The 13,161-nt window shown below is 36.4% G+C and overlaps 1 protein-coding gene across 1 annotated transcript; it reads left to right on the top strand.

Annotated features, from left to right (window-relative positions):
* Window positions 1–9,614: 9,614 nt before the first annotated feature.
* On the top strand, window positions 9,615–11,548 carry LOC144998157 (uncharacterized). The gene is made up of 4 exons (XM_078957980.1): window positions 9,615–9,687; window positions 10,451–10,626; window positions 10,697–10,837; window positions 11,025–11,548. Exons 2-4 carry the CDS (start codon window positions 10,453–10,455, stop codon window positions 11,454–11,456), a joined length of 747 nt encoding a protein of 248 aa, XP_078814106.1. The 5' UTR covers window positions 9,615–9,687; window positions 10,451–10,452; the 3' UTR covers window positions 11,457–11,548.
* The last annotated feature ends 1,613 nt before the right edge of the window (window positions 11,549–13,161 follow it).

Here is a 13,161-nt window from a genome sequence, read left to right as displayed (position 1 = left end):
TCAGCATTGTCTTCATTAACAATAGCTGTGAGTTCAGCTGTTTGATGTTCGGTTACTCCAGTCACCTTGTATACTTGATTCGGAGTGGTCCTGACCTTTTGATACACAACTGCTTTCTCTACTAGTTTCAGGGACTTTTGTTGGGACAATCGAGCGAACTCCACAGAATTTTCAGAAATTAGATTTTTGTGGTTTTCAGTTTCGCTTTTAACAAATTCTGAGCAGTCAACTGTATCCTCTACAGAAATTTCACTCATATTTTCGTCCTCGTTAAGCTCAGATGCATTTTCAACATCAATTTTGTTTTCTGAACTTACGTTGGCGTTTAGAGAGTCAAATTTTTGCATGGTTTCGGTTCTTAGTTTAAGTCTGTCATTTTCATCCAAAAGATTTTTGAGCATGTCCTTGTGGTCTTTGGATTTAATGAAGGATTCGATTTTGTCCAGTCCATACATGTAGGTCGGATTGACATCATCAGACGATATCACACTCTCACAATTGTAGGCTTCGGCATCGATTTCATCCTCCTTAAACTCTAGGAAGGGCAAAATCATGCGATGGATCTTTTGGCCTATCTCACAGTCTAAGTGAAGTTGAGTAATATTGGAATATAAACGTTTAGCAATTAAACAAAAAACATTTCGTTGTTTTAACAATTTTAAATTGTCTCTCTGCAAATAAATGTTTTCGTCTTTAACTTTAACTAATTCTGACTCTTTTAACTCAATCCACATTCGCCGCTCCTCACTCTTCGATGCCACCCTGCTTAATTGATCAGTCAGGTTAGAATTGGTGACTCGAGTTTGAGTTAAGCTACTATCTAAATGAGAAATTCTTGTATTAACGTTTTTTAGTTCTTTCTCATATGTGGATGGTGGTACTTTAGATGAAATAAAAACAGATTGTACCTTCTTTATCAGTTCATCAAGTTCATTGAACTGCTGGCTGAGTGGTTTGGCCGTGAAGCACATATCCTCCTGCACCTTCGGTCCATCACTTCCTCCATCGGTGTTGTATCCCCTTATTTGAGATACGTCAGTCACCATGAAGCATTTTCCACCACTTCTTTCCTCCTTAGCCACATACGCCTTTCCATGGGTAGGCTTTCTCACTTCTTCGTCTTCTGAGTCGGTAGACCAAACTTCTGTGCTACCGAACTCATCGTCATTAACCGAACCCTGCACAATAAGAGCATTAATAGAAGGGTTAGCGGTAGACTTCTTCTTTCTCAACTCATCCAGTCTCTTCTGCAGCACGGCTTCCTCATCATTTCCATCGTCCTTTTCAGCCATCTTCTTAAGAACACAGTCCTTAGCATAGTGGTTCTTGCCACCACAGTAGAAGCAGCTTACTCCGGAATCGCCATCTGCCTTCGGTTCCTTTTTGGGCTCATCAGCCTTCGGTTCATTGTTCACCTTTTCAGAGCTGTAACTCCCCTGCCAGTTTCGGTTTTTGTTGCTGGGGAATCTCTTCTTTATGAACCTTTTAAGATTGGACACCATCATGGCATAATCCTCAGACGTGAGGTCATATTCCTCCAAGTTGAGCTCTTCATCCTCCATCACAACTTTACTTTTAGATAGGAGGGCCAACGAACCAAGACTAGAAACGACGTTCTTCTCTTGCACCACAATCTTCTCTTGAGACTTGAGAATGCCCACCAGTTTCGCCAAAGAGTATGATTTAAACTGCTCATGGGCTTTGACTGTGGAAACCACTGCTCTCCACTCAGACCTCAGTCCGTTCAAGAAAGTAACCTTCTGTTCGATAAGCTTCCTTTCAATGTCGTGTTTGATCATCTTGCTGAGAAGATGATTGAAGCGATCAAACGTCTGGGTCACCGTTTCTTCGGTCCCTTGCCTGAATTCTCCAAACTCAGATAGAAGCAAGGTTTGGATAGAATGTTCAAGATCTTCGTCTGTAGAATACAGTTCGCGAAGTCTATCCCATACTTCCTTCGCCGTCGTGCATGAGCTGACCAATCTGAATGTGTCGGACTGAAGGGCAAATCTGATCAACCTTAACGCCTTAATATTGCACTGGAATTTGTCTTTTTCATCTTGTGCAATGTCCTTCACGTCCTTTAGCAGATCATTGTACTCCTTTTGTGTCTTAACGATTCGAGACGTAGCGGAATGAGAAAACGGTTCATTGATGATGGCTTCCCATATGAGGTACCCATTATCCTCCGATCCAATCACGTAGTCTTCAAAGTGATGTGCCCATACTTCATAGTCATGGGTGTATAAGATTGGAATCTTTGTCATCGAATCGATGCTGTTGGAAATATTAATAGGGTTTGATTGCGTTGCGTCCATTATGATCGTAAAAACCTGTTCAAAGATCAGACTTGTAATAAAGCAGATTAGGGCAAAACAATAAATATCAAGATACGTTAATTAAGATGACGGCTCAATAAATATCAATGATTGCGGAAAAGCCCTAATGGAAATCTTTTTCACAGAAAAGATGTGTATCGATTACACAGCCCCCTGCTCTGATACCAATTGATGGGATTAAAAACAACCTTTTAATCTATGAAGATCGATTAGATCTTGAACAAGTATAAGAATATAAAAACAGTAAGAACGCAATAAAAGGAACAAAACAAGATTGAATCAAACGAGTCGAATGATTAAAATAAAATCCTTAGAAGAGCTCGATTAAGAACATCAACTGTAGAGGATTGGTAGGTTACAAGAACGATTAAAGAAACCTGCTGTTCTCTATATGAATCGCTATTTCGATAAACTTCTAAAATCGTTAACCTAATATCCATGCAAGCATTAACTTAAATACAATACATAAAAGGCTCTCGGTTGGACAGGCCCAAACCGGAGAGTATAAGGCTAAACTAACTAGCTCAAAAAGACGCAACATCAAAACAATCTTCAGCCCAACAAATTGTGTGTTAAGCCCAATCACACCATATGATTTATTTAGAAGAATGAAGTCCTTAATGGATTGAGTCCTTAGTGGGTTAAGTGAGAAACACTTAACACTAATCGTCATTTTATGTGAAAACCCTAATTTCACTTGGGTTTATTGTTGGGCCTTTTATTGGGCCTTGATGATTGGATTATTAATGGGCCATCCAAGACCAAGCAAATGGACTACAATAATTAATGGGCTTCGAGGTAAGGCCCATATGACGAGTTGGGCCTAATTTGGAAAATTGGGCCATAGATGGGCCATAGTTTGGACCTTTATGATTATGTGATATTGGGCCATTAGAATGTTGAATGTTGGACTGGAATAAATGGTTGGTCCTTATGGTAAGACCTTGTAAAGGTTTGGGCCCAATTTGGAAAATTGGGCCATATGTTGGGCTTTGACTCATAGTTTACTTTTGGGCCTTTGGATTGGGCCTTAGGCTTGAATAAAGCTAAGTTGGGGGTAAAGTAGTATTTACCCCCAAATATGTATTTATGGTTATGTGTTGGAACCCAATTATTAATTGGGTGATGTTTTGATATTGACAGTTCGGGAATCTGTCATCCAGTAGCCGGGGGTTATTTCTACGGGACTTCAGCAGTGTGAGGTGAGTTACTGTCACACCCCCAAACCAAGGATGGCGGAAACGTCTGGGGGTGGAGGACTTCATGTACAGTATCACAACAACGTGTATAATAGTGCTCAAAGTAAAAACAACCACCATAAATATAATTGCAAAAGTTACACCAAAGTATATGTTTACATGTTTCAAAAGCAATTACATTATGATGACAAAATAAATTTGTTGACGGTTTAGCGTCCCATCCTCAAAGCGATGAAGTTTGCCTGTTTCACTGACTTCCTGAGAATACAAGTAGTTTTAAAGAGTGTCAACACAAAGGTTGGTGAGTTCATAAGAGTTTTGTTTGAAGTAGAAACCGTTTTTCCTTGTAAAATCGATTTAGTTTGATTTCCAGAAAATCCAATATTTTCTTAGTTAAGTATGAATAGAAATAATCCTGCATGATGCATTAATGAACCCTAGAGTAATCCGTAGAGTTCCTCTATAATCGTCCAACATATATAAGTTATATAAGGTTTAACTTAGATAAAACGTTGAATATAGTGGGTCTGCCCCAGGTCCACAACCCAACGAGGAACAGGAGATGAGGCGGGCACCACCAATTCTAGGCCAATCAAGACTAAACTCTTATATGACTCAAACATATACGCTCAGCGACCATAGTTGAAGTCTAACAATTCTAGAGGAAATATAGTTTAATATCATAATAACTTTGTATAGAGACCCGGTACTTTGTATCTGTACCCCTTTTTGTATAGAGACCCGGTACTTTGTATTTGTACCCATAGAGATAAAAGGTGATTTTAAATCAACATAAAACTCATTTAGGTTTTTAAAAATAAAATCCCGTAAACTTATGGATTGTTCCCTATGTGAGCCGTTATAATCATACTATGACTATGTGAACCTGCCACGACGTTCTCAGTGTCGCGAAAAATGAAATGACATTTGTCACCCGTAGACCTGCAGATCCCACTGTAGCTAGCAGCGAGGTGTGGGGTGTCAATCCCAATATAGATCTATATACAAGTATCACGTTCTCCCTCCAGGAGATTCTGATTATAACTACCAGGAATTATATCCCGCACTCGGACGTACGGGGAGAGAGATAGAGAAACTCACAATATAGGATAACAAGTTTACGTGAAATGTGTGTGAAAATAAATATTTCTTGTATGAATGTACCCTTCTTGTACGAGTGCGTAGAGTGATGTATCATAAACTATACCTATTATAGTTTATCTAAAATGTATGTACTATGTATGAACTCTTTTATGGAAAAGTATTAGTGTAGTGAATTTATCGAACTCTTTTCATAGTTTAATAGTGCGTGTTCCAAAATGAATGAATAATATTTAATATGAATGTTTTAGTTTCAGTCTATAATGATAAACTAGCAAGAAAACACATTCAAATATTAGAACTTATGATTATACACTTTGCTCAACATAATACAAAGTGTTATGATATTTACATGCTGTTGGCAAAATTTAGCAATTCTGCCCTGTTTTGGAAAAATCATAGAAAAATCATACGAAGTCGAAAACTAGATCCGTAAATTCTGAGAGTTCACAAAATGTGTCTAGTTTGCTCATAATTTTTATCACAATTTATAATGACCTCTAACTTGGGTGAAAAAGTCCATAATCACAGACTGGTCCGGATTGTTGTTTGAAATGATAGGCAGTTTTGTAAAAATCACCATAAATTGTAGAAAAATCGTATGGAGATGTGCAAGTAGCCATTTTAAAGCTAAAAACTTGATCTATTTGCACCTTGTACAGTTTTGAAAACAAAAATAGTTAAGATGCCCAAAACAGTCCGTGAATGGAGTTGAACTTTTCTGATGAAGGCTGTTAGAAAAATTTAGATACGTTCTTAGTGTTTTAACTTGTATCCCCCCCCCTGAAAACTTGAGAAAACATGAAAATGTAGGGGTATGAACTCACCTTAAGTGATTTCAGTAGATGATTGTTGGAGAAGGAAAGTGTTCAATTCAAGAACACTTGGAGATGCCTTGAAGGTTTTCGAGAATCTAACATCATAGTTAGGGAGTTTGTGTAAGCAACCAAAGATTTGAGCAGAATGAAGTGAAATAATAATAGGGAGGATGAATTTTTACTTACTAAGTGTGGAAGAACACTTGAAATCAGCCTTGGATCTCGAAAATTTGTGTAAAAGAGTTTGAGAGAAAAAGTGGTGTTTGATACTTAGTGGAATGAGAGAAATGAGAGAAAATGAGGAGTGTGGTCGTTTGTTCCAGCTCAAAAACGTGGGGAGAGGGCAAATTGAGTGTAAGGGAACATTGAAGTGACATGGGTAAGGTGGGGAGGTATGGCTGGTCATAGAGTGGGTGTGGGGTGGTTGCTTGTGACTGAGAATCAATAACACTGCTTGAATGCGAAGTTGGATTGATGATTGAAGGGTGATTCGCGAAGAAAGACGCGAAGTCAAGGACTATGAAATTGTTGTTTGTAAGAATTTAAAAACTCGATTGTGGAGTTGTTGATGCTCATTTTGCGAAAGTAAAACAATCGAGTGTTCGCATCTATGAGTCAATTTGAAGTCAATTGGGTTAATATTCGCATATGGGTTCAACATATGAATTTTTGATTTCGCAAGTTTAGAGTTCAAGAACTAAACTGTGTTCGCATCTGGAATGAAAATTTTGTGAATCGCATTCGATTAATTAGCTTAAAATGCGAACGAGATAAATGCGAAGGGATGCGAAGGGTGTAAGAATGAAGATGCGAAGTATTTCATAGTAGAATGCGAATTGGGGAATGTTATAAAGTGATGAAATTGCAGAGTTTTTAACGAGATAAATGCGAAGGGATGCGAAGGGTGTAAGAATGAAGATGCGAAGTATTTCATAGTAGAATGCGAATTGGGGAATGTTATAAAGTGATGAAATTGCAGTTTTTAACGAGATAAATGCGAAGGGATGCGAAGGGTGTAAGAATGAAGATGCGAAGTATTTCATAGTAGAATGCGAATTGGGGAATGTTATAAAGTGATGAAATTGCAGAGTTTTTAACGAGATAAATGCGAAGGGATGCGAAGGGTGTAAGAATGAAGATGCGAAGTATTTCATAGTAGAATGCGAATTGGGGAATGTTATAAAATGATGAAATTGCAGTTTTTAACGAGATAAATGCGAAGGGATGCGAAGGGTGTAAGAATGAAGATGCGAAGTATTTCATAGTAGAATGCGAATTGGGGAATGTTATAAAGTGATGAAATTGCAGTTTTTAACGAGATAAATGCGAAGGGATGCGAAGGGTGTAAGAATGAAGATGCGAAGTATTTCATAGTAGAATGCGAATTGGGGAATGTTATAAAGTGATGAAATTGCAGAGTTTTTAACGAGATAAATGCGAAGGGATGCGAAGGGTGTAAGAATGAAGATGCGAAGTATTTCACAGTAGAATGCGAATTTGAGGAATGTCATAAAATGATGAAATTGCAGTTTTTAACGAGATAAATGCGAAGGGATGCGAAGGGTGTAAGAATGAAGATGCGAAGTATTTCATAGTAGAATGCGAATTGGGGAATGTTATAAAATGATGAAATTGCAGTTTTTAACGAGATAAATGCGAAGGGATGCGAAGGGTGTAAGAATGAAGATGCGAAGTATTTCACAGTAGAATGCGAATTTGGGGAAGAAAACAGAAGATTTCAAATATTGTCCCTGGAGTTTCGCATTTTTGGAAATAAATACTCAACTTCGCAAATGGGGTCATAAAATGATAAAATTGCAGAATTTGACGGTTGTCACAGTTACCTTCCAGTAGAAGTGGGTCTAAGGCACCAAGGCTGGCCCAATAGTAGTTGACTATAATTGAGATGATTGTCTTTGTGATAATTGTCTGGTTTGCTACTACCTGGTATGTTTATGTGTTAGCGTGATACGTTATATGTGATAGTGGTAGTAGGAGGGGAATAGTCCCCAAGTTCGGTTGTTAGGACCGAAGGGTAGGTCGGGCACCCCAGATATGCCTAACAATATTATTATGTTATGATATGTGTGGTAGTAGTAGTAGTAGGGGTGAAATAGTCCCCGTGACCAGGTGAGACAGACCAGTGGGTAGGTAGGCACCCCAGAATGGCCTGACAAGGGTAGGCCAGCACCCCAGAATAGCTTAACATGGGTAGGTCAGCACCCCATAATGGCTTGACATGGGTAGGTCGGGTACCCCATAATTGCTCGACAGTATGTATACTATGTGATTGTATGGTATGTGGTATGATGAGGGAACTCACTAAGCTTCGTGCTTACGATTTACAGTTTTGGTTTCAGGTACTTGTTTTAAAGGAAAGGAGCCGACTTGATCGCAACGCATCACACTATGGTTTTCCGCATATGAGATCTTGGGGATTACACTCTGATATTGTTTTATGATAACATCTTTTGATTATCTATACTTTGGTTTTGACATGACATGATATGATATTATGGATGTTTTATTTTACTGATGCTTTTATAATAACGTATTTAAAAATGAAATTTTTTGCCTGTATTTTTGGGATGTTACACATATCCTGAACCTCCTGCTCGACCGTGCGTAATCACCATACTGAATCACAATATGTAAATAATCAGTTTACATACGAAGTGGTTCTCACTCTAGAAGTTCCTTATAATCATCATGACTTTCCTTGACTCAGGTACAAATCCTATGCTTTTAGTAGTATGGGCCCAATACTACCTTCCACAACTATCCATACCTTCCTCAAGGATAGCCTCCAATCCTTCAAGTCACATCTCTACTAGTAACTACTTCACTTGCTCTATAGAGTGCCATATGCGCTAATAAATCTCCTAGGCTTCCTATGGTTTCCTTCCCATTACTCTCTGCCATTAGCTGCATAAGTTACTCTCTCTAATATCTTCTACCTACCTCACGAATACAATTACATGTCACCGACACTAGATAATTCTTCAACCGCTAGGCCCCACTCTACAACAGTTGGACTCAAATAAGACTTGCACAATAGGGTTGAAGTAACCTTCTAAAATTACTTAGTCCCCATAACATGTAACTTAACACATTCGCTTAATAGCTAGCTGACATCATTGGGATCTTTAAAATCACAAAGCCAACAAAATTCAAGCATCGAGCAGTCCTAACCAGTGCATCACCAAAACAGGCTATTATATCCATTGTCCGATACCCATACTAGCATGCAGTTCTACACAGTGGCGGAGGCAGTAGGGAGGTTGTCGGGTGCTCTGCCCCCCCTCCCTAAATCTCTTTCCAAATTGTAGCTATATGTTATTGATAAGACAAGCCAATGGTAAACTCTTAGCCCACAATCCCACATCGATTAATTGATAATGCTTGAGCCCTCTCAGTTATTTAAAAAAAACAATTATTATTATACAAATATAAGACAATGAGTCAACAACGTATGAGAATTATGAGACCACGTTTACTTTATAACCGCCGCCTTCACCTCTTTCATTTTAATTTAATTGACTATTAATCAATAGTGATATATATCAATTCATATATATCAATTTGTAAGTTGTAAGAATAGTCATTTGTTTAAAATAATGTTTACTAATTCTTTGTGTTTTTTTTAAAGTTATTGCGATGTGAGACTATCAGTCTCCTTTATCCTTAAATCCTGGTTTCGTAGAAATCTTTGCTCATATATATGAAATCAGAAATTCACAAGTGAGACTAAACACTTGCGATTTATGTGGTTAATTAAAAAAAATGATTTTTGGCTACTCTTTGTAAAATCACTAAATGTTTTAGATATGTCTAGAATTTTTTTTCTTACAATAATTTACTTAATCATAAAGTTTTTATATTGCTTACTTACTTAAAGGATTAGCAAATAGTCTCTCTCTCTCTCTCATATTAGATATGTTTTTTTATTTTAGGAAAAAAAAACCCCGCCTTTTAAAGATTTGATTCCTTTCCCTCCGTACACGCTCTTAAATCGGTCTTTCTTTTATATATCTTTTACAGAAAATTCAAAAATTAAAAAGAAAAAAAGGAAAACAGCAAAAATCGCCTGATTCCCTCTCTCTCCTCACCTACTAAAACCGCCAATAACCCTTTTATCTTTTAAACCAATCGCATCCTTTTCTCTTTCACACACTTTTCTCTCTCTCAAACGTCGCCATCAACGTCTGATCTCATACTTTTCAAGCTTTGGTATCTCTCCCCCCCTCTCTCTCTCTCTACATTTTCTTATGGCTTTACAGTAATGTTCTCAGTCTGTTTATGCTCGCTGTTTTTTCTAATGTGATTTGACTTATGCATCGACTGAGTTCGTTAGTGTTTTATTTTGTTTGCTACTCGAGATCTGATTTGATAGATGTTTGAATAAGTTTTTGGTAAATACGTTAACGATCTTGATGAGTTGGATTGAAATGTTCATCTCTTGAAACCGAAATCGATAACAGCATCCTTATTACATACATCACTATGATAGTCCCGGATTGTATTGCATCCTTATTGAAATGTTCATCTGTTTTTATTTTGTTTCTCAATTGTTAACCGGAGAGTACTACAATTGCAATACATATTGCTTTATCAGTGAAAATAAAAATGGTTTTATTGATGGTACATCCTAAACCTAGTTCTTCTGATCAATCTAATGCCTGGTTGCGAAACAACAAGCTTGTGATTTCTTAGATCCTAAACTCTGTATCTAAGGAAATTTCTGAATGTATACTGTTTACTGAGAGTGCTCATGATATATGAAGCGATTTGAAAGATCGTTTCCAATATTCCAAATCAGAAGAGAACCTGTCAATTTAAGTTAGTTCATTCTTCATTGCTATGAGTTGTACTATATATCAGATTTGTGTTGGTGAATAATTACTTTGCATTTGTGTTCATGTTCCACACGCTCATCTTGAAGTAATTGTTAATTTTCTAATTTGAGATATTTTTTTGGTATTTTTTTCTTCAGAAATGGCAATCAGAGAATATGCAATTTGTATGGAAGATACTGGAATCAAGATCTTCAAAAGTCTTAGGCCCTGGAAGACATCACTTGTTTTGAATTGTCTGATGGATGGCCATGACCACAGCGAAACTCTGACCATTAACTGGGACTCAACAAATAAATTTAGATTTGCAGGAACTGTAAGGTTTTTGTATTAATTCAGAAGTTGCATAAATAAGTAGTTTTATAATACCTATGTGATATTTTCAGCTTGATTGTGGAGAACGTTATCAGATCGATGAGGTTAAGCCTCAGACATACAAGGACAAAACCCTCATTGCCCAGATTAGGGTTACGGGTAACGTCAGCTGCATGTGCACGAGATTTGATACCACGGCTGTATTCAAAGGGGTCAGTGCTTAAATATATATATATATATATATATATATATATATATATATATATATATATATATATATATATATATATATATATATATATATATATATATATATATATATATATATATATATGTGTGTGTGTGTGTGTAGTAATGTTTATTTTGTTCATTTTGTTACTCATAATTTTCTTTATTCAGAATATCTTAGGTAAACCTGTTATGTTTCAAACTAATGCCTCTGGATACTGGAAGCAACAGAAGCCTAGATATGCAAAAAGGAAGCTTGAAGTTTTTCTTGATACAGCCCTGCCAGATGGATCTAAAACAAAAGATGAACAGTTTTCAGGATATGATATGGACAAATCATCTTCTTCTGAATCATCTGCCTCAAAAGCCATTTCATTTGTGCCTAAATCCATTTCATCTTCTGATGATTCTGGTGATCAGGATGCATTTACTGTGGAGAAGAGTTACCTGGCAGCAGAAGAACCTCCCCAAGTCGCACACTCTCCAAGTGCAGAATTGCCTGCTAGGGATGCACTCACTGATTTTGTGGAAGCTAAAGAATTGGAGACAGGTGGTGAACCACTGGTCAGAGGACTAGGTTTGAATTTCATTGCTCTAATGTGAAGTGATTGTTTCAAGGTTCTTAGAGCTTATTGTTTGTAAACTTGAAGATGGTCTTTCTTTCCTTTTAGTAATTGATGTCATGTGTTTTTCTTTTTGGATTTTTGACTAGTGCTACTTGTACTTGTTGGTGATGATTATCTATCACCATAGTTGATGTCATTTCACACGACTTGAAAAGACCTTAACATGAGTTTCACTAAGGCAAGGCATTATATCAAATGATTATCTTTGTGCATAAAGTACACATCTTTGCAATTTGTTTGACATTTATAACGTATTTGGTATCTTCAGTGTTGGGGTTGATGTATGTTTCTTGCTTAATCTGAACATATAATGCAAAAAGTAGCAATCTACTTTGTGTAAGTTTATATGTCACTGTATCATTTTAGATGGAAGAATTTAATTTTAAGCACATTTTAGGTAAGGGTATTATGGGAAATTCATTAATTGAAGAGCATGATCGACACGTTAAGGGCATTTTAGGCATATTCATTAATTAGGATGCTATTAAAACTGAAATTATGATGTTATATGTATTTGTAACTGTATTTTTGCATTTATATTTATATGTTTGTGTGTGTAATTGACTTAAACGCCACAAGGACTGTTTTGTAATTACCTCTTCCATAGGGTCTAGGGACCATTAACGTAAGATTTTATGCAAATATTTTTTTTTTCAAAATACCACAAGGACAGCTTTTGTAATAAACTCTGATACAGGGACCATTTACGTAAAGGTCGTTATGTGTTTGACTTTTTGTATTTAACTGTACATTTTGCATGTGTTTGAGTTTTTGTGTGAGTGTGGGCTATGCGAGAATTTATGTGTTTGATTGTTTGTGTGAGAGTGTATGATGTGTATGTGTTTCTTTGCCTTTTTTCATGATGTTAATTAATTCAATTGTTTTTAAGTCTTTATTGCATTAACATAAGAGTATTATAATTTTAGAATATAATTTCGTCTTTTTGTCATGTAATGAATAATGGTGACAACGCACAAGGAAAATTCTTATAATTTAGTCTTTTTGTGCGAAAACAGTATAATCAGTCATTGTAAACCATGGAACATGGGAGTCGATGCTATGCTTTATGTAAAAAAAAAATTAGTATGCCAATTGGTACTTTTCAAAAAGAAAATTTGATTTTAACTAACAATATATAAACGTTTGTTTGATTATTAAACAAACAATAAATAAATGTTTTTTGGGCAAGTAGGAGTTATTCAAAAAAGTTTTTTTTAATATTATTATTATTATTATTATTATTATTATTATTATTATTATTATTATAAGGACCATTAAACGACATTTCGTTTTTAACCCATAAGGAAAGTGATTCGTACACAACAATTTTTTTTCGTACATGTAACACCCTGAATCCTGGATGTGAAACTTGAAGAGTTATAGTGCATTGTAGTACCTACTCGACGAGTTGGTTGGTCGCAACTTGTCGTGTAGGAGCTGAGCTGGCCGCGCGAGTTATGAAGCCTACTCGTCGAGTCCAAGGCTAGACTCGACGAGTTGCGTATGTGTTGAGAAAACCCTAATTCTAGGGCTTGCACCCTGTTTAAAGAGCCTTAAGACCTCATTTCTGTAACGCTCGCGTTTCCAGACTATTTATTATTGTTGATGTAATAGTCTAGGTTAACCTTTGTAACTCATTTGAAGTGATAAAGAGGAATTATGTGAATATTATGTGAATTATG

This window comes from Lactuca saligna, chromosome 5 (assembly GCF_052625555.1).
Source record: "Lactuca saligna cultivar CGN05327 chromosome 5, ASM5262555v1, whole genome shotgun sequence".
Taxonomy (NCBI): Eukaryota; Viridiplantae; Streptophyta; class Magnoliopsida; order Asterales; family Asteraceae; genus Lactuca; species Lactuca saligna.
This window is presented reverse-complemented; position numbering and strand designations above follow the sequence as displayed.

Coding starts and splice junctions, on each gene's coding strand:
- LOC144998157 (XM_078957980.1), top strand. CDS start 10,453: ATGGCAATCAGAGAATATGCAATTTGTATGGAAGATACTGGAATCAAG. Junction 10,627..10,696: donor AATTTAGATTTGCAGGAACT/GTAAGGTTTTTG, acceptor TGATATTTTCAG/CTTGATTGTGGAGAACGTTA. Junction 10,838..11,024: donor CCACGGCTGTATTCAAAGGG/GTCAGTGCTTAA, acceptor TTCTTTATTCAG/AATATCTTAGGTAAACCTGT.